This window comes from Lynx rufus, unplaced genomic scaffold (genome assembly GCF_022079265.1).
Source record: "Lynx rufus isolate CCGP_SWC_20201006 ecotype Redwood Valley unplaced genomic scaffold, mLynRuf1.p SCAF_6, whole genome shotgun sequence".
Taxonomy (NCBI): Eukaryota; Metazoa; Chordata; class Mammalia; order Carnivora; family Felidae; genus Lynx; species Lynx rufus.
Window position 1 is genome coordinate 95,641,696 of NW_025814878.1, and position 25,989 is coordinate 95,667,684.

At 41.9% G+C, this 25,989-nt stretch overlaps 1 protein-coding gene across 1 annotated transcript; it reads left to right on the forward strand.

Annotated features, from left to right (window-relative positions):
* The first annotated feature begins 1,059 nt into the window (after nt 1-1,059).
* Nucleotides 1,060-17,681, forward strand: GCM1 (glial cells missing transcription factor 1). Its single transcript, XM_047101298.1, has 5 exons — nt 1,060-1,134; nt 12,671-12,923; nt 13,965-14,077; nt 15,047-15,175; nt 16,920-17,681. Exons 1-5 carry the CDS (start codon nt 1,060-1,062, stop codon nt 17,652-17,654), a joined length of 1,305 nt encoding a protein of 434 aa, XP_046957254.1. The 3' UTR covers nt 17,655-17,681.
* Nucleotides 17,682-25,989: the final 8,308 nt, after the last annotated feature.

Sequence of the window (25,989 nt, forward strand, 5' to 3'; positions counted from 1 at the left end):
CATTTTTGGTTGTCACAACAATGGGATGGGTTGCTACTAACACTTAATGGTCATAGACCGAGGATGCTGCTAAACATTCTTTTTTTCTTTTTTAATGTTTGTTTATTTTTGAGAAAGAGAGAGAGAGGGAGAGGAGAGAGCATGAGCGGGGGAGGGGCAGAGAAAGACAGACAGAAAATCCCAAGCAGGCTCCATACAGTCAGCGCAGAGCCTGACTCAGGGCTTTATCTCACAAACCATGACATCATGATGACCAGAGCCGAAATCAAGAGTCACAAGCTTAACCCACTGAGTCATCCAGGTGTCCCTGCTATTAAACATTCTACAATGTACAGGATAACCCCCCACAGCAAAGAATTATCAGGTCTAAAATGTCTTTAATGCCAAGGCTTTAGAGGAATCTGATGAGGATATCCATTGATAATATTTGAAGGTACAAAGTGCACACTGGATTTATTGAGGAGAGGAAAAATAATCTCTGTGGCAATTTAGATTTAAAAAATACTTGTAGATACCTTTGGTTGTGATGTTTCCCACTTGTAACTTGAACCACATGTTAGCTAATATACAAAAGTGTATCCATGAAAATAACTCCAAGCCAGTTCTTCCTCCTGCCCCAGGGAATATGGGGGAAAAGGTTCTAGTCATTGGCTGCAGATGACAATGGTTGCTACTCAGGCTTTCCCAACCTAGAGACGTCTAGCTGTGAGAAAGGAAGCCCACGCCTGAGGTGAAAACGATGATCATGGTGCTTCTGATTCCCCATGGTCAAGCTTTATTTCAACAAGATACTAATGGCTTCTACATTGTTTTTATTTGTATGCTGGTGCTTGAAAAAATGTCAGTGAAACAGGTTTTTCTAGCAGGCAAGCACTGATTTTTATTTCTAACGGTCAGTGTTACTATCATTTATTTTTTAGTGTCAGGAATCAGTCTCCAGGTCTAAGCTGCTTGAATAAAGAGTGGACTGATCAAGTCTACGAAGCACCTTTGAAAGCAAATCTCAACCATTTCTGCGGGAAGTTGGATAGACAGAAACCCGTGGGTGATCTGACTATCATGGAGCCTGAGGACTTTGGTTCCGAGGAAAAAGAGATGTTAAGCTGGGATATTAATGATATGAAGCTGCCACAGGTATGTACTTGTTATAAGAATCTGCCTTCAGCATGTGGCTATAAAGCTGGACTCTTGACTTGCTAAGACCTAGAAGGAAATTGGTGAGAGTCCAAGCTGGGGAAGTTCCTCTCCTGAAAGCTTCAGCTGGGCATCCAATTGAGGAATTTTAAGAGGGGAAGCCATGACCTATAATTTGAGTGGGTTTTGACTTATCAGGTTCCCCCCACACACATACACACACAATAGTTACAGACTGAAACAAAGAAAATGCAACTTCCTTTCTCTTTCAAAGTTGGCTTGGCTGATGTTGCCCCCAACTTAGCTAGCTAGTAGAATAAAATCTGTGATACAGTATTTGCCCGTAGATTGACTCTGCAGAATACACAAGTTCTCATACAACCTTATTTGCTATAGTAATGATTTTAAATTAAATCTGTAACTGGAACGTCCAAATGATAGTGCTTTCATGGGATTTAGCAGCTCTTCTAGAACTTTTGTTGAGTAATACATGGTACATACATGCTGGGTGTTTTCCAGCGACAGAGTGACTTTCATTTCATATTTTCTGTACCTTCATTTTTGGCACTTGACTTTTTAATTCTTAATTTGGTGGAAAACATTAATTGTTTAAAACTGGTGCCCTTTCTGGCATTTGAAGGATGCTTTCCTTGGAGGTTGTTGGAAAGGGTGTTGGGAAGTTTGACTGGAGACCAGCAGTACCTTGTAATGAAAAGGTCAAGCTAGTCTTCCTGATTCCAGGGAACAAGAAATTTGGATTATCCCAAGTGGAGCAGAAAAAAATGAGGTTCCATAGTCTTGATTTATAACCATTCCAGATTTCGTTCTAATAAAGACTTCCACATCACTCCAAATTTCACTCTACTGAAGATTTTCTTTTGTTTCTGTTTTCTCCGTAAATTCCCCTCTCCATTACCTCTTGGTAGGTCTTGGAGGAGCTGGAAGACACAAAGTGTACCCTACTTTCCACTCATCTAAGGATGGTTAAATAAACCAGAGCTAAATCACATAAGTACCTATTGTAAGGATTTGTCCTTATGGTTTCTCTTAATGGTTTATGATTGTTGTAGCTGTTTTCGGGGAGACTTGAAAGTACATTTTAGTTATTTCTGGTTCAGGGACATATATTGATGCCTAGTCCTTTTCTTGATTTCTTGATTGTAGTTCACAAGTAGAAGGTGCGTGTCCTAAATATCAAGAGTGGAAGTAAGCAGATACAAAATTTACAGTGTCACATCCTAGAGCAGGGGTTTTAACGGGGCTGGAGAACCCTCTGAAATGGGAGGGAACACTGTGTACTAACATGCACTTTTTTTTCTGGGACAGAAGATCCATATGATTCATCAGATCTGTAGACAAAAGGAAGAACCACTTCTCTGGAGGGAAATTCAGGGCTCATAAAAGTTCATTTTCCCCCACGAATTTCCCAAAACAAAAACAGTCTCAGCTACTCAACACATTAAATTCAGAAATTCACAGCAAAAATACACATTCACTTTTGAAAATGTATCATTTATAGTTAATCAAAAAGTTTGATTACTCATGGAAATAACTCTGTGACCCTCAAGTGCCCTTGTAAATATGCCAGGGAAATGATTAAAAGTGCAAAATCTCTTAATATTTTCTAAGCAGAAACAACACCATCCCAATGTGGGTATGTGCTGGCTCTGGAATCCTATCAAGAACCAGCTGAAGTGAAAAATAAAAAGATTTCCAAGCAGATTAAGTTGTATATTTTGTGAGCATATCTGGAGGCTGAGCGGTTACATTGTGTAAACCAGGGTATGGAGACAAATGCCTGGCTTGGGATTCCAGTTCTGCCTCTTTTTTTAACCTGTAAAGCCTTAGGGAGTTGTTTACCTTTACTGAGACTCCCTTTCCCCTTCTGAAAATGAGGCAGTTGCACTCACTAGTCTCTTATAGAAGCTTTCAGTTCTAATGGTCTAGGATTCTGTGACCTGAGGTTAGGAAGTCAGCCTGCCCTCTAGAACTGGGGGCCCAGTGCTAACACAATGCCTGGCATGTTAACATGCCAGCAAATAACAAATGTGGAATTCATTAGCGAATGGCTCCACTGCTTAGAATCTGTGGGACTCTAAACAAATCGATTTTCTCAAGTCTCAGTTACCTGCTCGGTAAAAGGAAAATAGTAATTCCTTATATACCTTGCCTCAGTCTCTAAAGTCTTTAGAGCAGTGTTTCCCAAAGTATGTTCTATAGAGTATAAGTGATGAGGTATTTTTGTGGGTATATAAAGAAAGAGAAAACAGAAACACTAGATTCAACAAAGTTCGCTGCAGACTTGAAGACTTCCATCCATGCAATGGCAGTGCTCCCAAGGGGAGGCTGTGTTAGGCACTTTGGCCCTGACTTGTTTTTGGCCGTGGAGCCCTGCCAGCGAGTAATGTTCCTCATGTCACCTGTTTGGGCACAAAAAATGTGGTTTAAAGGATCAAATGCAATTGCTTGTCATTGTTATAGATTTCCCCAGTGTCATTCTTTGTCACATTCATACAAGGAATTTAGAATTTATTTTTCATAATTTTGTGTTCTTGCCAGAATGATTACTTCTGCAGTGTGTAGGCAAATTCCTATAACTTGTAGACCAATTTCTTTCCTGCTAATCTACTCACATGCTTCAAGTTTCAGGATGGTCACCTGAATGTTAATTGCATCTTCTGTTACCCTAAATTCCATGTCCCCTTGTACATCTCAGTTATGTCAAGATATATGGATTAAATTTTGGCAACAGTGAATGGTGACGTCCTCATTAGGACATCTAACATTTCCAAATGACTAGAATGTGGCAGACACTACAGCAGGCTCCAGGGATACAGAGGCCATTAAGCTATGTTAACTTTCATGGAAGAGCTCATGATCATCTGGGCAAATGTAACAAGGTCCATGCCTGAACGGAAAACCTAAGTCATACAGAAAAATGCTGGAGGTACTTGAAACAGGAAGTCTGTAATTCAGGGCCCCTTGGGCATGGGAAGCAAGGCAGAGATTCTGGCAAAGGGCTTTCTCTGGAGAAGCTGTAAAATGTAAAAGGATTAGGGCAGGGGAAGGAAGCAAACAGGACAGTCAGGGTAGAGCAGGTCACCAATGTCCGAAGGCTATTCAGCCTCTACAGTTGAGGGAGCTTGTGCATAGGCATTCGGCCAGGATGTTTGGGAAGTTACTGGCAGGAAAGGTGGCTTGGAAGCAGGCTATCCTAAGAGGATTCCATTGTTTTCTAGGAAGTGGGCAGCCACTAGGCTTTTGGGGCTGGACAGGATCATGATCAGATCCAGGGCTCAGAGTCCACTTGCCCTTGCTAAGTCATCTCTCCCCTCTGTTTGTTTCATGTGTGCTTCCTTCTTTCAGCTGCATGTATGTCTTTATCAGTCTTCATTTCACTTGTTTCTGGTCGCTCCTCTAACTTGTGGTTATTTTTATACCATTTCGCCTTGCTCCAGCCCCCAGGGACCCAACCCAGAACGGCAGGCACTCAACTTACTCAAAAGCATCATTGATAAAATGTCTCTATTCCAGGGTAATGTGATATACCAATTTTGCTTTCCTGTTTTATTTCTCCTTAAATTACATTTTTCATTTTAAAAGTTCAAATATAATTGCTTTAGGGTTTGCTTGGTCCAACCAGCAAATGTCTGGTGTTGGTTTAGTCTTACCTTCATTAAAAATGTTAATTACAGGGCGCCTGGGTGGCGCAGTCGGTTAAGCGTCCGACTTCAGCCAGGTCACGATCTCGCGGTCCGTGAGTTCGAGCCCCACGTCGGGCTCTGGGCTGATGGCTCAGAGCCTGGAGCCTGCTTCCGATTCTGTGTCTCCCTCTCTCTCTGCGCCTCCCCCGTTCATGCTCTGTCTCTCTCTGTCCCAAAAATAAATAAACGTTGAAAAAAAAAATTAAAAAAAAAAAATGTTAATTACAAATTCCTGGAAAGTGGCACAATCTCATTAATACGACTCTAACACTTGACAGCCTTGAATACCTAGGAAAGTTCTTTTTATCTTTTTGTTGGTTGAAAATTGGGAAGGGAATCACTTCTTTTGCTTCCTAAGTAGTAGCCACTTCAGCAGGGTGCCAGTTTCTGTGAGCACAAATACAGGGTGTTCCAGTGGCACCACAGCAGACAAACCCTGAATCATTTTGTTCCTATGCAGGGGCAGTGTTCAGATTAAACCTGTGACCAAGGGTGCCTGGCTGGCTCAATTGGTAAAGCATGCAGATTTCGATATCAGGGTAGTGTGTTCAATCCCCACATTGGGTATAGAGCTTACTTTACTTTTTCTATTTTTTTTCATTCATAACTTTTCACTTGGGTCTTTTTTTTTTTTCTAAATATAATTTATTGTCAAGTTACCTAACGTACAGTGTATACAATGTGCTCTTGGTTTCATGAGTAGATTTCCATGATTCATTGCTTACATACAACACCCAGTGCTCATCCCAAGTGCCCTCCTCAATGCCTATCACCCATTCTCCCCTCCCTGCCATCAACCCTCAGTTTGTTCTCTGCATTTAAGGGTCTCTTATGGTTTCCCTCCCTCTCTGTTTTTATCTTATTTTTCCTTCCCTTCCCCTATGTTCATCTGTTGTGTTTCTTAAATTCCACATATGAGTGAAATCATAGGATATTTGTCTTATTTCACTTAGCATAATACCCTCCAGTTCCATCCATGTTGTTGCAAATGGCAAGATTTCATAATATATATATATATATATATATATATATGTATGTATGATATGTACATCCATTCATCAGTTGATGGACATTTAGGCTTTTTCCATAATTTAGCTATTATTGATAGTGCTGCTGTAAACATTGGGATGCATGTTAGAGCTTACTTTAAAAAAAAAATCCGAGGCGCCTGGGTGGCTCAGTCGGCTAAGCGTCCAACATCAGCTCAGGTCACAATCTCGCAGTTCGTGGGTTCAAGCCCCGCGTGGGGCTCTGTGCTGACAGCTCAGAGCCTGGAACCTGTTCAGATTCTGTGTCTCCCTCTCTCTCTGACCCACCCTGTTCATGCTCTATCTCTCTCTGTCTCAAAAATAAATAAATGTTAAAAAAAAAAAAATCCATGGCCAAAGACACACAAAGTCATTAACTCACAAAATCGCAAGGTTTAAGTACATTCTTTCATAGAGAAAAGATTTTTAAAAAATATACATAGGCTAAACATAAATACAGGCCAACCTAAAACCTAGTGAGTCAACCACAAAAAAAAGCCATGTCTTCAGTTAGTTAATTCCTGGACCATGATTTTAGCCAGCAAGTTTGTCTTCGCCTTAAGCTCGTAAGCAAAGGTGAACCTTTGAGCTCTTTCAGTGAATTCATGTGGCTTAGTGTAATCACAATGAGCCAGTAATCGTAATCAAATGTGTCTTGGTGCTAAAGAAGCTAACAGGTAAACCAGATTCAGGATCTCTTGTCAATTATTATCTGCCTGCATGATCAGGCATTGTTGGTCTGACAGGGCCACCTGTGACTTTGTCCTCCTTGCTGGTGTTCTCCTTGATCTATGCTGGGCCCCCTTGGTCATCGAATCCCCACTGCTGGAGCCAATTCTGCCATCCCGTGCTTCTGGTGTGATGGGGATAGCAACATTACTGCATCTGTGGTAGGAGAAACTCTTCTCTGGGTGCCTTCCAGAAGGTCCCTTGCTTAGTCAGGTAGAGTAGAAAAGGGAAGGAAGAAGAGAAGAGAGAGGTAGGTGATGAAGAATATGGAAAGTGGGGTACTCTGGCCCACCTTAGTGTTATCCAAGCAAATAAGGAAATTTTTGTTTTGAGTTTTGTCCCTTTAACGAAGGTAGGAAATTGCAGTGTTAGCCTAAGAAGTTATTTGTGAGCTAACTCGAAAAAATTTTGTTGAGTTGAATTTCTTCCTTTCATAACACTTGAAGTTTGGTTTCCAGTTGGCCAGAAGAGCTAAGTTCCTGAAAAGTTGTATGTAAATCAAAATGCTGGTCAAATTTTTTTTTCCCTGTGTTCCATAAGTAACATCTAATTTTTTCACTCTTACCTGATTTGCTTAAAGGCATATCTGTTTGCTATCCCTGTTTTATTTGTAAACATTAATGATAAAGAATTAAGCTATGAGGAGGCTGGGTGGCTCAATCGGTTGAGCATCTGACTCTTGATTTCACCTCAGGTCATGATCTTATGGTTGTGAGACCGAGCCCCAGTTCAGGCTCCATGCTGTGCATAGAGCCTGCTTAAGATTCTCTCTCTCCCTCTCTCTCTGCCCCTTCCCACTTGCATATGCAAGTTTGTGCATGCTCTCTCAAAATAAAATAAACTTTAAAAAAAGAATTAAGCTAATCTTAGCATTAAAGAAAATCTGCAGATAATTGCTTTATATGAGAGTGGATTATATTCTAAGTGAAATCTATTTTAATGTAAGTAACAACATGATAATGTAGGTGTTTTGATGCCTTATTTCAGAATTTTGGTTTTAATTTTATTAGTTTTATATAATAGTATATATTTAATTCTTAAGGGACTCTATTAGAACTAAGTAGTTAAACTAAGCAGAAAGAGGAAGGATGGGTGCTCCAGAATTACATGGAGTTGCAAAGATTTTTAGTGAGAGGATTAGATCTCTTAGTAAAAAAATTAGAGAAGTCATAGAAATGTTAGTTAAACCCCCAGTGATGTTACCCATGAGATTATAAAATATAAATTACTTAGATTTACATGTTGGAAACCTTAAGAGTATTCCCTTTAAATTATAAACTTCTTAACCAAGAGGAAAAACAAAGAGTTACTCATGAAAAGTTAGAAATTAAAATAAACAGATCTCTTGAAAAGAAGAAAATATTTTATGGAGATTTGCTAAACAAGATTAAGAAATGATTATTCTTTCTTTTTAAATTTTACCTGTCTGGTGCCTTAAATTTACAAGGCTTTCAGAGATCACTATCATTCATTTGACACCTGAGTTCCTTTGAATTATTGGAATCTGGGTTTTGTCTTAATTTCCACGTCCACTAAGCATCCGACTCAAAAGACTGGGCATAGAGAGTAGCTTGATACGAATACATTTACTCCTAGTAATTTTCTCAAGTCCATACATTGTCAGAATTATTACTGCATTACTGATGAAACTGGAAAAGTAGGCTGTCAGTGGAGAGGCTATCAGGGGGGAAAAAAAAAGCTTAAAAGATAGTCAAATGTAGAGGCACCTGGCTGGCTCAGTCAGAAGAGCCTGTGACTCTTGATCTCCAGGTCATGGGTTTGAGCACCACATTGAGTGTAGAGATTACAAAAACAAAAACAAAAAACCTTAAAAAATGAAAAGATGGGGCCGCTGAGTGGCTCAATCAGTGGAGAGTTCAACTCTTGATTTTGGCTTAAGTCATCATCTTCCAGTTCTCAAGTTTAAGCCCTGTGTTGGGCCCCTGAGCTGACAAGCACAGGGCCAGCTTGAGATTCTTTCTCCCCGTCTCTCTCTGTTTCTCCCCTGCTCTCATGCTCACTCTCTCTCTCTCTCTCTCTCTCTCTCTCTCAAAATAAATAAATAAACTTAAAAAAAAGTGTTTAAAAAAAAAAGTCAAATGTAGAAAATACCGTAAGCTCTAAAACCTCAACAATGTCAAAATAATTGAAAACACACAGTGTTCTCCAGCTACAAAGGAATCAAACTAGAAATTAATAGCAAAAGGAAATAGGAAAATCTGCAAATACGTGGCAACTAAGCAATATATTTCTAAATAATCCATAAGTCAAAGAGGAAGCTTCCAAGAGAGATACATTAAACTGACCTGGGGGGAAATACAGTGGAGATCATTTCTTCCTCCAAACATCTGAGACACTTGTACGTATAAGTTCCCCCTCCTGGTTTGTGGGGTTTATGGTACTGACCAGCCTGCAGGGGCCACTCACCTTTAAAATGAAAATCTCCATTTTTCTACAAGTTTGCTTTGCCCTTTTCTCTGCTACCCTGACTGTTGTGCTTTGTGTTTGAGTAATTTAAATTCACCAGTAGATCTTTATAGTCCAAATTGTTAAAGATCCACATCTGAATGTTTTTTTAAAAGTTCATTTCAGAGAGAGAGAGAGAGAGAGAGAGAGAGAGAGAGAGAATCCCAAGCAGGCTCCGAGCTGATAGTGCAGAGCCCAACTTGGGGCTCCATCCCACAAACTGTGAGATCATGACCTGAGCTGAAAGCAAGAGTCAAACACTCTGAGCCACCCAGGTGCCCTCATATTTTAATGTTTTAACCAGAATTTTTATTACTTCAGAAGATAAATACTATGTGTTCTGTGGTATTACTGTGACCACAGAAAACAAGAGGGCATTGTTTAGAGCCTTGGGTTAGAAGGAAGAGAAGGGGTGGGGGTTAGAACAAGCTGGAGTGGGGCTGCCTGAGGTGAAACTTACTTAGCTCAGAATTACCAGAGAATTGGGGGAGGGGAGGAAAGACCTGGAAAAAGCCCACAGTCCATTCTGCACCTTAGCCTGGGCATGAGTGTTTTCTGGAAGCTCTGTTGTGGAGCAGAGGGGACTCTCTGAACACCACACTGCCTTCTCCTTGCACAGCTTCCTGTTCCCACACCACGACAGGTACAGTGTGGCACAGGAAGGGCTCACCTGTGCCGTTCTGAGAAAGAAGGCTGTGGAAGAAGTTGTGCCACTAAAGCTTTTGCTTTATAGGGGCTTGGATGCCCATCTTGCATTTGGCTTGGCAAAGTTGAAAGCAGGAAGTGACATCTCTGTGGGTCTTCTCTCTCCTGAAAGTCAGTGGCTCTTACAACAACACTGCTTGTGGCCTCAGATCTAGTAAAGTAATAGCTAAAATTGATACAGAACTTGCTATGCTCCAGGCACTGTTTCAAATGCTTTGTGTATGGTAACTCATTCAATCTCATAACATCCCTATGAGGTGGGTACTCCTGTTCCCTCTGTTTTACAGAGCAGGACTTGGAGGCACAGAGAGGACAAGGAACTTTGTTAAGACTTCACAAGGCTGTCTGCCTCACAGGTCTTTTTTTTTTTTTTTAATTTTTTTTCTACATTTATTTATTTTTGAGAGACAGAGACAGCGTGAGCAGGGGAGGGGCAGAGAGAGAAGGAGACACAGAATCCAGAACAGGCTCCAGGCTCCAAGCTGTCAGCACAGAGCCCAACTCGGGGCTCAAACCCACGAACCGTGAAATCATGACCTGAGCTGAAGTTGGACGCTTAACCGACTGAGCCACCCAGGCGCCCCTGCCTCACAGGTCTTAACCAGGAATTAGGAAACATCCTGTAATGGGCCAGACAGTCTCGGCTATGACTACTTGACTCTACCGTGGTAGTGTGAAAGTATCCACAGACAACACTTAAATGGATGAACATGGCCGTGTTCTAATAAAACTTTATTTACAAAAACAATTGGTGGGCTGGATTTGACCCATGGACCCTAGGTTGCAGACCCCAGCTCTTAACTGTTAACTAGCACTACACCTCATGTACATGAAACCTCTCATTTATGTTTCCTCAGATTCCTGTCCTTTCCCATGACATTCCATTCAAATGGCAACTGTCATTTTAGGAAACTTACAGTTTACAACACATCTGCTCTTCGCCGTATTTTTTGAAGAATGTTTTATCACTGTCCAAAGAGTTTATTTATTTATTTATTTTGAAAGAGACCAAGTGGGGGAGGAGCAGGGAGAGAGAGGGACAGAGAGAAAGCCCCAAGCAGGTTCTGCACTGATAGCACAGAGCCCAACGTGGGGCTCAACTCACGAACCGTGAGATCGTGATCTGAGCCGAGATCAAGAGTTGGACACTCAATCAACTGAGCCACCCAGGCACCCCTCACTGTCTCCATTTTAGAAAAGAGCAAAATGAGGCTTCAGAGACAAAATCACTTGCCCAGGGTCTTGTGTTACGAAGTTCTTTGGCATGTTCTAAACTTGAGATCTAACTCAGTAAACACCAACTTTCCCATGCTGCCCTTCCATTCTAATGTTGATGTTCGCTTTTTTCCTTCTAAAATGCTTTTTTCTCATAGTCTATTTTGTGCTTTCTTGTTGGGGAATCAAAGGAGAAGCACCCTGTCTTCTTGTGAACCTTATAGAATCTTCTCTCTGAGCTTTTAGATTCTTCTTGATGAAAAGTCTTATATCATGCCAGGTCTCTGAGGGCTTTGGGATGGACACAATCTAAGCTTGAGTATAGAGACTACTTAATGATTGTCATTCTTTTTTTTTTAATATTAAATTTATTGTCAAATTGGTTTTCATACAACACCCAGTGCTCATCCCAACAGGTGCCCTCCTCAGTACCCATCACCTACCCTCCCCTCCCTCCCACCCCCCATCAACCCTCAGTTTATTCTCAGTTTTTAAAAGTCTTTTATGTTTTGATTGTCATTCTTAAGAACTAGGAGGGATCTGTCAAATGCAGGATCTATGCACCAAAGGGCCAAAGGAATGTGAGGCTCAGCATCAGTGACTAACATTTATTTAGAATGTAATCCATGGTTGGTGCTGTGCTTAGTATTTTTATATATTATCATCTTCTCAGAACCACTCTTGAGGTAGGCAGGTCTCATTATCCTTCTGCAGATGAAGAAACAGAAGCAGAGAAAGCCCAACAACATATGCTATAAGGATTGAATGTAATGTCTCTCTGACCTTTTTGAGGAGAGCTTAGATGTTCATGTATCGGAAATACTGCCAGTGGCTGGGCAATAAACAGAAGTTTCCAGCCAAAGTAAACTCTTCCTTATTCCTCTGCCTTGTTTGAGGCCCATGGATATGCTAGCAGAGAAAAAGGAAGACAATCTCCCCAGGAGAGACAGCAGCTCTCAGAACCCTCCCTAACCAGGCCTCCTCAGTTTTCCCAATGCTTATCTCTGGTGCCTTTGCCTAAACCCTTAGCATTCCCAATAAGGTATCTACAGTGTGGTATGAGACATTATCTCACTACCCTGCCACGATGTTTTCCACCGTGATTGTGTAAGAGCACAAAAATATTACTTCACCCTCAAAAATTCTTTGTTTTTAATGTTTATTTATTTATTTTTGAGAGAGAGCACAAGCAGGAGAGGGACAGAGAGAGAAGGAGACACAGAATCTGAAGCAGGCTCTATGCTCCAGGCTCCGAGCTGTCAGCACAGAGCCCGACACAGGGCTCGAACTCACAAACCATGAGTTTATGACCTGAGCCAGAGTCAGATGCTTAACCAACTGAACCACCCAGAAACCCCTCACCCTCAAAAATTCTTAGTGGGAAATGGTCAGTTAAGTCTTATCACCAAGTTCTAGAGAAACATCAGTGGGGTAGAATTCAGGGGAAGCCGGGAGACTTCCAACTTCCGAAATTACAACTCATTTTGGTCCAGGGAGCAAGTCTTCTGTAGACACAGCATCTTCTGTTCCTGCCACCGCGCTGTGCCCAGATCCTGCCGTCAGAACGAAACCCTGGTTGGTCTTTGCCAAAGGTCTCTCGGCAGCTCTCGGTGCCAAACCATCTTCGCATCTATGAACAGTTGTGTTTTCTCGCTTAAAATACAGCAACATTGTTTGTGTTTCTGTCAGAACGTGAAAAAGACCGACTGGTTCCAGGAGTGGCCAGATTCCTACGAGAAGCACATCTACAGCTCAGAGGACAGGAATGCGCAGCGGCACCTGAGCAGCTGGGCCATGCGCAACACCAACAACCACAACTCGCGTATCCTCAAAAAGTCCTGCCTGGGCGTGGTGGTGTGCAGCCGAGACTGCTCTGCCGAGGAGGGGCGCAAAATCTACCTGAGACCGGCCATCTGCGACAAAGCCCGGCAGAAGCAGCAGAGTGAGTAGGGTCCCCTGGCAGAGTGAGGAAGCTGACATCCACTAGGAGGCTCCTCCCCAGAGGCCAGCACATCCCGGCACATCCCAGCACATCCCGAGGGGTGTGGAGTGTGTGGAGACCAAGGTTGTTCCTTATGTAGAACACATTATGGAGAGCCAACCAGCCTCCTCAACCCCCAGTATCTGCCCCACGGATCTGCTGTGCCCAGAGCACCCACCAGTAAAACTGCTCCACTGGGTCAAGGCACCTGACTCCAGGCCTCTGTTACAAAGCAGACGTGTCACTTCAGGGGCGGACGTGAGTTCATCGTGCACCCACAGAAAGTTTAGGTGAAAGTTGTTCGCCGCACTTGCCATCTTGGGGAATGGGGCCGAAGATGAACTCAGTGAATGCTTTGATCTGGAGTGGGAGCGGCAGGGCTAAGTTTGGGATGAGACTCCATTCCATGTGCTTTAGATCCATGCCATAATCACGTTTGCTTGGTTTTTCTTTATCGTGTTCCTGGGATTTTGAAGCAGGTACGTTCAGCATTCCCTGTGTCTTGCCCAGTTCAGCCCCCAAGTTACCTCACGTTCTGTCCTTGTAATTTGTCTTTAAAACCTGCTCTCAGGAAAGGATCTGCTATCAGTCATTTACACTTTAATGAAAATTTCGTGGCTGTGCTCTTTCTCTCCTGTGACTTTGCTCCTTGACCCTTAATTCTAATTATGAAGTGAAAGAATTCTTTCCTCTTCTCTACCAAGAATTTCAAGTATCAGTAAATAAGTAGGGAGGGATTTTCTGCTCAAAGAGCTCTCCCCTGATCTGTGAAATACCCTGCTGTGGAAGAAACTGCTTCCTTTTCCCCCTGTGTGAGACCTGGGCTGGGACACTTCAATGGCCAGGCCTCCTAGGGTCAGGGGTAATGCCCAGGAGGGGATGAAAGCTCATAAAGCTGTGCCCACCTATATTCTCTGCCATCCTGGAATCAGGCCTGCACTGCTAGAGTCGCACAGACCCAGGAGTCAGTTGACATGGCCTCCCTCCTCTGCTCTCTTACAGGGAAACGCTGTCCCAACTGTGATGGGCCTCTCAAGCTGATTCCTTGCCGAGGCCATGGGGGCTTCCCGGTCACCAACTTCTGGAGGCACGATGGGCGCTTCATATTTTTCCAGGTTGGACTGGATTTAGAGTGAGGAGATGCCATTTCTCTTTCATTCAAGAAATGCGTACAGAGCACAGGGAGAAGTTTCGTACAGGAGGTGGACGGGTGGACGAGAGCCTGTACCAAGCCTGAGGCCCACGCTGGGCAAGCAGATGTCTGTACCCATACCTCAGCAGACGCACCATGTACCAGGGAGCCAGCTGACTCTGCCTCGGGCTTCTTGGGGGAGGCAGCTGTCAGTACTCCTATCCCACTCGGGCTAGCGCAGCGCAGGGGCATGCAGTCGGCTTCAACAGACCCGAGGTCAAATACCAGCTCTGACCTCTAACCGACTCTGTAAACCTAAACATGTTACTTTGCTCCCTAAGCCCACAGTTTTACATAAAATGTGGATGTTAAGAAGGACTTTACGGGGGGCGGTGGTGTAAACAGGATAGAGCGTGGCCTCTGATGGCAGACTGCCTGGGTGTCAGGATCAGTGTCCCTGCAGAAAGAGAATGTCCTGATTTGCTAGGGTGTCACCAGCCATTTTTAGCAGCCAGCTCACAGAATTCCTGAAGGCCCTAGAGCTGGCTCCCCACTTGCTAAGGAGGTTGCCTGGCTGGTATAGTTTCTCCATGCTTCCTACTCTGTGAGTGAGGGACAGTAATAATGGTGATAATACTAATGTGCTTGAAGGTAAAATGAGATCATGTGTTTGTGACCGCATCCTCTACGTACCATAGGAAGCACTTAGAAAGTGGCCCTTGTGATCATTGTGGATATGACTTGGCCAGGTGTGCAAGAGGCACCATGGGAGGAAGGGGCACCATGACCAAAGGCAGGCAGGAAAGCACATGGTGGGTTTAAGAGGTCTCATCAGTCTCATGACAGTCATCAATGGCAACAATGCCCCGTCAGGTGGCAGGGCACAGGATAAGCCTTTATAGACCATGAAGTACAATCTTGTTATTTATTTTACCTCCCTGTCTCCTATAAGTCAAAGGGAGAACACGATCATCCCAAGCCAGAAACCAAGTTGGAAGCTGAGGCAAGAAGAGCAATGAAGAGGGCACAGACGGCATCCTCCTCTGTCTCCTTAAAGCTGAAGGGAAGCCCAGAGACAAAGGTAACATGTCCCCCTATTTGTTCAAAATGTACAACTCACCACCCATGTGGTAGGAACAATTGATGTCCCTGGTCCCTTCCCACCTACCAATGAAGTCAAAATCATACTATCCAGCTCATCTACAAACTAGCATCCACCAAACAAATGGAATCTGGGGGTTTCCTCTTAATTTCTACCATCTTTGTGGTATGTTCTCAAATGTTCATTAAATTCCATATATTTTTAGAATCATCGTCCCCACTACAATTGAAAAAAGAGATTTGGATTAGTACTTAACCTATATTTGGCACTTTATCTTTCGGTTCTATCAGAAAGGAACCTAAAATGATCTCCACAAAATAATTAGCCTTGTGTTTAGAATTTTTCCCCCAAATTTCCATTCTTCCCCTAAATAGAATATTTCCTCAGCACATTGTCTCAAGATGAAAAACCCACTGTTCTGAAAATAATGGCCATCTGGAGGGTTGGAGTGGGAAAGCCAAACTGTGAAGTGAAGTCTGTGGGTCTGTGGGCATCATACCATAGGTTTGTGGGTATGTCTGCCTCACAGTGGTGCTAATTCCTGTATTTTACTACTGCTCAGGGCTCTACATTTCTTTTCATGAGAACAGAGATGGAGTCAGTCCATCCCTAGAGGTTGTAAATGTGTCTCACATAGGAAAAAATTGTCATTTGAGTCTGTAGGGAAATGTGAGTCCTTGAAACCAAATGGCTGGTCCCTCGTCCCTTCTCCAAGCCATGGGACAGGTTGAAGGACATTTCCTCCCAGTCGCTCTGGCTGGTCATGGTCTCTCCACCTCTACCCTCTTGTTACATAAACAAAAGGATAACTTAATTCTCAACCAGATTCTTTTCCTGTGACTTACTGGAAGGTAGTACACTTCCTTCATTTATAAAAATAAATTTACTACTTATATATTCTACAGGTCCTATTTATGATTCAACAAAATTCCCATGAGTTCAGAGAAAAATCTTGAAGGAAAAAAATAAATAACCCTAGTCTCTCAGACTGGAAACAACACTAAAATACAGGGAAGTCAAGGAGGGAAGTGATATGTGTGTGTGTGTGTGTGTGTGTGTGTGTGAGAGAGAGAGAGAGAGAGAGAGAGATATCCCCTGAGAGTTATACTGAGTATAATATAAATCTTTGAAGCCATGATTTGATTCTTCTTAAATAGTCTCTTGCAAGTTCCTCACAAAGGCAGTTAGAATATCAGATTTGTGCTTGAGGATGAAACATTTTATTTTTTTATGATTTTTTTTTCAATGTTTATTTTTGAGAGCAAGAGAAGAGAGTGTGAGCAGGGGAGGGGCAGAGAGAGAGGGAGACACAGAATCCGAAGCAGGCTCCAGCCTCTCAGCCGTCAGCACAGAGACCGACATGGGGTTCGAGCTCACAAACTGTGAGATCATGACCTGAGCTGAAGTTGAACACTTAACCAACTGAGCCACTCAGGCGCCCTGAGGATGAAACATTTTAAACACACTCACTCTCCTCAGAGTAAAAGGAGTAAGAGTAATTCGACTCTTACTGGTTAGTAGGCTTTAGAGTGGAAATGGAAGAAGCTTCTTTCAGGCTTTAAGCAGTTGTGGTAAGACACCCCTGTGCGTTTGTGCTTCAAGTAAGTGAGGAATGAGGAAAATCGGACGGAGCACTGATTTGTGTGGAGTAACTCTGGGTGCCTGTGGTAGTTGTGTCAATTTGCTTAACTTATTAATGTGAGCTTTTCACTTTCCTTTCTAGTCTCTTCCAGGTGAAACACAAAGTTGGGGAAGTTTACCTTTAACTTGGTCTATCCAGGAAGGCATCCAATTGCCTGGTAGTTACGGTGGACGTTTAATAGCTAACACTCCCCAGCAGAAGTCACTGAATGATTCCTTATTCTCCAAGAGTTATTGTTTGGGGGGAACCACTGATCTGGTAGACCCTGCTTCTACCTTGGGCCCCACTAAACTCTATGAGAAATGCAAATTGTCCAGTAGTTGGATTTATAATAGTGGGGACCTGCTTCATCCTGTTTCTGGAGTCTTCTCTGACTACGATGATCGGCAAACGTGGAATAAAAACACTGCTTTGGGGAGAAATTCTCTTAATGACAATCGTTGTCCCAATTATCCTTTTGCTTTGACCAGCTGGCCTTATGATTTCTCCCCTTCTCAGAACTCTTCAGAACCCTTTTCCCAGCAGATTCCCGTGGAACCACCTGCAGCCGAAAGTAGCTGTCACCCACTGTGGCCAAATCCAGGGGGTGATCTTTACGAAGAGAAGGTGCATGTGGATTTTAACAGCTGCTACCCTTCCACCACATGCCACTCACGTCAGGAAGACCCCTTTCTCCTCACCTATACCCCCCACCCCCACCATCAATATTCATTGACAGGCAAGAGCAGCGAGTGGGATTTTAATGAAGAAATGAGGGGCATGGGTTTGGATCACTACAATAATGAGATGCTTCTAAACCTCTGTCCTTTAAGATGATCCAAATAGAAATCCTGGGACACTACTAGCAGGAATGTAATTTAGTGCAGACGCTGTGGAAAACAGTTACAGAGGTTCCTCAGAAAACTAAAAGTAGAACTACCATGCGATCCAGCTATTTTCCTTGTAGGTGTGTATCCACAGGAACTGAAATCCTTATCTCAAAGAGGCACCTGCACTCCCATGTTCACTGCAACATTATTCACAATAACCAAAGTACAGAAACAACCTAAGTGTCTATCAACAGATGAATGGATAAAGAAAATATGGTGTATACACACACACACACACACACACACACACACACACACACACATTCAATGGACTATTATTTAGCCACACAAAAGTGAGGAAATCCTACCATTTGGGATGACATGGATGGACCTTGAGGGCATTATGCTAAGTGAAATCAGTCAGACAGAAAAAGACAAATACTGTATGATCTCACTTACACGTGGAATATAAAAAAATAAATGCAGACTCCTAGAAACAGATCAGATTGGTGGGGGATGAGAGGTGGGGGGTAAAATTCAGTGAAGGAGATCAAAGGATACAAACTTCCAGTTTCCAGATAAACTAAGTTCTGGGGATGTAATGTACAACATGATGACTCTGGTTAATAGTACCGTATCGTTGTATATTGGAAAGCTGCTAAGAGAGTGGATCTTAAATGTTCTTATCACAAGGGAAACAATATTTGTAACTATGTGAAGCAATGGATATTAAGTAAGCTTCTTGTGGTGAAAATTTGGCGGTAATACATATATCGGGTCATTATGTTGTACATCTTAAACCTATACAATGTTATATGTTAATTGTATCTCAATAAAACTGGAAGAAAAGAAAAAGGTGACCCAGATTTTTTACAACCATTCAAAATAACTGTTTTAGTAAATTGCTGAAAGAATTTATTTGGGAAAGAGTTTTCAAAAACATAACCACACATAAATTGATATTATGACGACAAGCAGAAGGCACAACTTCCTTCTTCACACAAGGAATTTGGGTCCTCCTCCATTCCAGTCTTCCCATGCTTAGTGAGGAACTCGTCCCATCTGTGGAAGGAAATGGCCTCTGCTTTTTTTTTCTCCCCCACATTACATGGGGTTCTCAGCACCTCTGCTGCCTTAACTGTTACATTTTCATTGTCCTTGAATCCTATCAAACAGCAGAGATGTGAAAAGCCCACCTACCTAGGAACTCACATATGCCTTCTTGAAAACTGAGGATGAAGCAACAGAGATTAAGGGTAAAAGAGCTTCGGAGGTGTAGAAAGATGAAGATTCTACCACTGAGGTATTTAATGCTTTGTCTAGTATTGTGGGATTCGTTCATGAAATATGTGTTTTCTGGTTGATTTCTAAGACTTGTCAAGACAAGGAGTATGAACTAATTGCATCTAAGACCATGAGCAGCAAGACTAAACAGCCATAGGAAGAAAAATCCCCATGGGGCCAAATGGCCTCTTGCTCTTCTGTCCCCACTGCCTTCCCCTTCCGTGAAGGCTTAGATTTTGTCTTATTTACCTTTGTTTTTATAGGGCCTAACCAGTGCCAAGTTCATGATACGTGCTTGAGAAATGCTTTCTTAGAAAAGTCCTTATGTAATTAACATGGCCATGGTTGGCCCCCTGTATCTGGATGCCAGTTCCTCTTCTTTGCTAAAGTATTTTATAGTGAAAGATGAGCCTGGACATAGAATCTGGAAAGAACTGTGCAATAAACAAATATTTTCCAAAATTAATTTGCATTGCTATTTGAATGATAACCAATGGACATAATACAAAATTTGGTTCCCGGTCTCCTCCTTAAGGGAATATTGACTCATTTCTTGTCTGTTCTTCCAGATATATATATAGAGAGAGAGACACAGAGACAGAGAGACAGAGAGAGAGACAGAGAGAGAGAGAGAATCATACCAGGTTCATTGCTAGCATGTCTCTTGTCATTTGGGGACACAATCTGGACATCAGGTCCTTATAAGCACATAGGACCACAGTTGCCTCATTTTTAATGGTACAGAATACATTACATGACTGTATTATAGTTAATTTAAATAGTCCCCTATTAGTAGACATTTAGATTGGGTTGAATCTACTTTATTTTTTGTCCAAGTGCATAAAACTTGCATGTTCAGTTTAGCAGAGTTCTAAAGCAAATTCTTATACAAGCACTATCCAGGTCAAGAAATAGAACTTCCTGCTAGTTCAGTAAATCAAGGTCCCCTGGTTGCAGCCCCCAATCTCACCCACTCCTGATCTTAAACCCCTTCCTGCATCCTGAAGGTAATTGCTGGAATGACTTTTTGTATTTTTACTGCCTTTGCATGACTATTAAAGAACAGTTTGGTTTTGTCTTTTGGGGGGAACTTAACAAATAGAATCATATGGGAGACTGTAAAAAAAAGTATTGAAATATAACATACGTACAGAAGAGTGCACAAATCATAGTCTACAGCTCAATAAATCACAAGCACACACAAATCTAGCCATCACCTGGTTAGCATATATTCTGCTCAACATTGTGTCCGTAAGAATCAGATTGTTGTGTGTAGTTGTAGCTGGTTATTTCACTGCTACATTACATTTATTTATTTTTTCTTTTTGGAAGTTTTATTTTTTAAAAGGTTTTTTTTTTTTTTTAATTTTATTTATTTATTTTGAGAAAGAGAGAGAGAGCACAAGCAGGTGAGGGGCACAAGCAGGTGAGAAAAGGAGAGACAGAATCCCAAACAGGCTCTGCACCATCAGCACAAAGCCTGATGCGGGTCTCGAAACTACGAACTGCGAAATCATGACCTGAGTTGAGATCAAGAGTCAGACGTTTAACCGACTGAACCACCCAGGTGCCCCACATTTATTTTAAGTTTTTTTAAAAAATTTTTTTTTCAACGTTTATTTATTTTTGCGACAGAGAGAGACAGAGCATGAACGGGGGAGGGGCAGAGAGAGAGGGAGACACAGAATCGGAAACAGGCTCCAGGCTCTGAGCCATCAGCCCAGAGCCTGACGCGGGGCTCGAACTCACGGACCGTGAGATCGTGACCTGGCTGAAGTCGGACGCTTAACCGACTGCGCCACCCAGGCGCCCCACTTTAAATTTTTTTAAATGTTTGTTTATTTTTGAGAGAGAGAGTGAGAGTGACAGCATGAACAGGGGAGGGGCAGAGAGAGAGGGAGACACAGAATCGGAAACAGGCTCCAGGCTCCGAGCCATCAGCCCAGAGCCCGACTCGGGGCTCGAACTCACGGAGCGCGAGATCGTGACCTGGCTGAAGTCGGACGCCTAACCGACTGCGCCACCCAGGCGCCCCTTAAGTTTTTTTATTTAAGAAATCTCTACACCCAACGTGGGGCTCAAACTTGACCCTAAGATAAAGAGCCACATGGTAAGCCAGCCAGGTGCTCCTCAATTTATTTTTATTTCACCCCAAATGTCTTTTTCCCATGCTCTAAAATAAGGTGTCTGCTTGCTAAAAATTTTGGCTCAAAATTCTTTGAGAAAGTAGTGTGTCATGAAATTCAGCTCCTCTCTGAGATTTCCAGGATTTTGTATCTCTTCATCCTGCATGGTCCTTGAGTATATACAACCACTGGATCTGAGAGTTTGAGCTAAGTTTAAAGGTCACTTGTGCAACAAGTGTCTGAAGACACAAGAATCTCTCTTACTATTTGCCAAACAAAAGTTTACCCAGCATGTTTTCATTGCTTTGCAGAGAAGGGAGTTTCTTTTCTTTAGAGCATAATCACCAAATAAAAACAATAGACTTAAAATGCACTTTAATGTACCTTCAATGTTCTGATTTTCCTTGTTTTTCAAAGGGAGAATTTGTATTCTTATTGTTCCACCTCTGAGCAGGGATGGAGTAGATTAGTGTGTGGGTTTAACTTTTTTTTTTTTAACTGGGATATAATTGACCCTACCATATTAGTTTTAGCTACACGACATAATGATTTGGTATTTGTATATATTGTGAAATGATCCCCGCCATAAGTCAACATCCATCATCACACAGGGTTACAAGTTTTTTTCTTGTGATGAGAAGTTATAAGATCTACTCTCTTAGCAACTTGCAAATATATAGTTTCATTTTATCTCCTGTGCATGTTTAACTTTAGCAGAAACTGCCAAACTGTTTTTATAAAATGGCTATATCATTTGGCATTCTCACCAGTAATGTACATGAGTTCCCGTTGCTTCTTGACGCAGTCTTTTAAATTTTAGCCATTCTAATAGGTAGGTAGTGCTATTTCAGTGTGGTCTTAATTTGCATTTTCCCTGATGATGTATGATGTTGAACTTCTTTTTGTATGCTTATTTGCCATTTGTATATCCTCTTTGGTAAAGTGTCTATTCAAAACTTTTGTCCACTTTTTTTTTAATGTTTATTTATTTTTGAGAGAGAGAAAGAGTGTGAGAACAAGTGGGGGGAGGGGCAGAGAGAGAGAGGGAGACACAGAATTGAAGAGACTCCAGGCTCCAAGCTGTCAGCACAGAGCCTGACATGGGGATGGAACTCATGGACCGCGAGATCATGACCTGAGCTGAAGTCAGACGCTTAAGTGACTGAGCCACTCAGGTGCCCCTGTCCACTTTTTTATTGGGTTGATTTCCCAATAAAAAAATTGTAAGAGTTATATATTCTGGTTATAAGTCTCTTATCAGATGTAAGTTTGATTTTTTTTTTTTTTTTTTTTTTGGAGAGAGAGAAGGAGAATCCCATGAGGGGCAGAGAAAGAGATAGAAGCGGGGCTCACCTGGGGCTTGCGTTTTACCCAAAGTGGGGCACAAGCTTACCTGATGTGGAACTCGAACTCAGTAACTGTGAGATCATGACCTGAGTTGAAGTCAGATGCTTAACTACTGAGCCACCCAGGTGCCCTAGATATTTCCTTTATATCTTTTCGATAAAAGTCTATAATTGGATATGTCTTGCATGTTTTTTCTCCAGTTATTGTGTCTTATCAAATACAAGACCACCAAGATTTTCTCTTAGCAATTTTATTTTTCAGCTCTTAAATCTAGGTCATTGCTCCATTTCTAGTTATATGGTATGAGGTAAGCGCTGAGCTTCATTTTATTTTGCACATGGATGTAAAATGGTTTCAGCACCATTTGTTGAATCAAATTTTAATTATTATCTTTGGTTAAATGAATATTCAGAATTTCTGCATTTATGACTATGGTTACAGGTAGACCATTTGGTGTACTATAATTACCTTTCCCTTCTTAGACAACAGATTGTTTATCCCAGAGTTAATAATTGTCTCCTTTTATTGCTTAGTTTTCTATATAGCAATAGTTTATCCTCAAACACTGTCCAAGCTATACAAGTTGTTTTCTTTTTTTAAAGTTTATTTATTTATTTTGAGAGAGAGAGTGAGCAGGGGAGGGGCAGAGAGAGAGAATACAAGCAGGCTCCACACTGCCAGCATGGAGCCTGATGCTGGGCTTGAACCCATGAAATGTGAGATCATGACCTGAACCCAAATCAAGAGTTGGACACTCAAACAACTAAGCCACTCAGGCACCCCAAGTCCTTCTCTTTATAGTAACTCATACTTTTTCTTTTTTTTTTCAAGTTTGTTTACTTATTTTTGAGAGAGAGAGGTGCAAGTGGGGAAGAAGCAGAGAGCAGGAGAGACAGAATACCAAGCAGCCTCCACGCTATTGGTGCAAAGCCCGACGCAGGGCTCGAACTCACCAACTACGAGATCCTGACTTGAGCTGAAATCGAGAGTTAGATGCTCAACCAAGTGAGCCACCCAGGCACCCCCTCATATTTTTCTGAAAGGCAGTCCTGGAACCTTCCATCTCTCCTCAACTGTGGACAGACTGTGCAATAATCCTGATGCTCTCCTGTCCTGCTGTTTCTCTTCACCATCTTCTTTGGACTTCTCCTTTTTGTGGGATTCCACATCTTTCTCATTGGTATAGTTCCTCATTTGGTGGAGCACACACCCCACTAGTTTCCTATGAAAAAATGGATGAGAGATAGTTTTTGAACTCTTGGATATTTGAAAATGTCTTAATTCTATTCACATATTTGACTGAGGCTTTAGCTGAGAATAGAAGTCTAGGTGGTGGGGCACCTGGATGGCTCAGTCTATAAAGCATCTGAGTCTTGATTTTAGCTCAGGTCATGATCTTGCACTTTGTGAGATCGAGCCCCGAGTCAGGCTCTGCACTGACAGCATGGAGCCTGCTTGGGATTCTCTCCCTCCCTCTCTCTCTCAAAATTAGAAGAAAAGAAGAAAAAGAAGAAGAAGAAGAAGAAGAAGAAGAAGAAGAAGAAGTCGTCTAAGTTGGAAGTATTTTCACTAAACAATTTGAAAGTATTCCATCATCTTCTAGCCTTCCGTGTTGCTATTGAGAATAGTGGGATGTTGTTTGATTTCTGGTCCTTTGAATGTGGCCAGTTTTTCTTTTTAGAAGCTTTAAAAAAATTTTATTTTATTTTTGAGAGAGAGAAAGAGAGAGAGAGAGAGAGAGAGAGAGAGAGAATCTTAAGTAGGCTTCATGCTTAGTGTGGAACCTGATATGGGGCTCGATCTCATGACTGTGACATCATGACTTGAGGCAAAGTCAAGAGTTGGACGCTTAACTGACTGAGCCACCCAGGTGCCCCCCTTTTTAGAAGCTTTTAAGATATTTTTTTTATTTCTGATTATCTGAGATTTCATGCTAATGAGCTTCGATGTGGGTCTTTATATAAGCACCAGGTTCTTACTGAATTCAGTTCTGGGTCATGTTTTTATATTTAAAAGGATCATAATTTTATTTTCTTTCTTTTTCTGGTTCCCTTTTTGAAACTTCTTTTAGTTGGGTGTTGTAGCCAACAGATTGTCATTGTCACCTACTCATTACTTGCCCTGGGCATGGTACTGATGCCAGCCACTCTGCCAGGCAACATCGCATTGCCTATGTTTACTAAGCATTGACTACTTGCAAGAACCATACTTGGGCCTAGAGAAAGTTAGAAGATGTAATACTTGATCAAAGGAATCCAAATCTATTGAGGTCAAGATAAAATACAAATAGAAAAATATAAACGGCAAATAAAGTGGAAACAGATATTAGCAATTACTCTAGCACTAAAATTTACTTTAATTGTCATGCTTCATCTATTCATAAATAGCCTGTCACCTGGAGTAACACCAGGTTTCTAGCAATGACTTAGAATGGCTCAAATATAAAGAAATGTCAACAGCTGATCAAACCCAATGATCAAGACTATAATTCTGACTTTGATAAACATATAATAAGAACAAAGTGTCCAGAGTAGGAACTAATTCTACCACCTTTATTTTGTATAAAAACAAAGTCATTTATCGTTGAGTTCAGGGTGGCAGACCAAATTTATGCCTTTGTCACCTCTTCTTGAGATGTTCCTCAATGTCCATAATGAAGTACAAAGGAGCGCACTTACAAGCCAAGAGAACATAAGGGAGATCATAAGGGTATAAGAAAGGTCAACACATTTCTGGGAGATGGGAAGTAGATGGAGGGTACACAGACCCATGTAGTGAGGAGGTGTAACAGTGGAATAGAGGTGGGGCTCTGGAGAGGCTGCGGGCTTCAGGTCACAGAGCTGGAAAGTAGGAATGGGGAAGGTGGGAGCTCCAAAAATGGGACCAACACTAGAAAGACTTTCTACAGATCAGCTGCTACCTGTCAGGCCCTCTCCTAGCGGGTGTTCATCCAAACGTGTATCCTAGGGATTAAAAACAAAATAATTTTAAAATCAACCACAGACAGAATACAGAAGACCTCATAAAAATTACAGCACAGAACACAACTTTTGCAGAGTTAAAGGTGTAGTTGACAGATGGCAAAGGGGGAAACGTGGAAGGAAATTGAGATAGGGTCCCTTATATCCTTGTGTGGAAGGGAGTCACCAGATGCTGACCAACATTGATGGGATAATAAATAATGGTTTAATGTGTTATTTCAAAGCTTCCAAGTATCTACTAGAAGCATTGAAGAATAATTCAATAACAACATATGACAGAAAAATCATGAAAAGGAAGGTAGAGGGGAAGAAGAGGAATGGCCATGCCCCTGAGTTAAATTCATTCTGGGAAATCTATGGGTATCCAGACTAGGTAAACTAAGAAACAGAAGAATAAGGAGAGGATTTAATTTTTTTAAATGTTTATTTACTCTTTGAGAGAGAGAGGGAGAGACAAAGCGTGAGTGGGGAGAGCGGCAGAGAGAGAAGGAGACACAGGATCCAAGGCAGGCTCCAGGCTCCGAGCTGTCAGTGCAGAGCCCGATGTGGGTCTTGAACTCACGGGCCATGAGATCATGACCTGAGCCGAAGTCAGAAGCTTTAT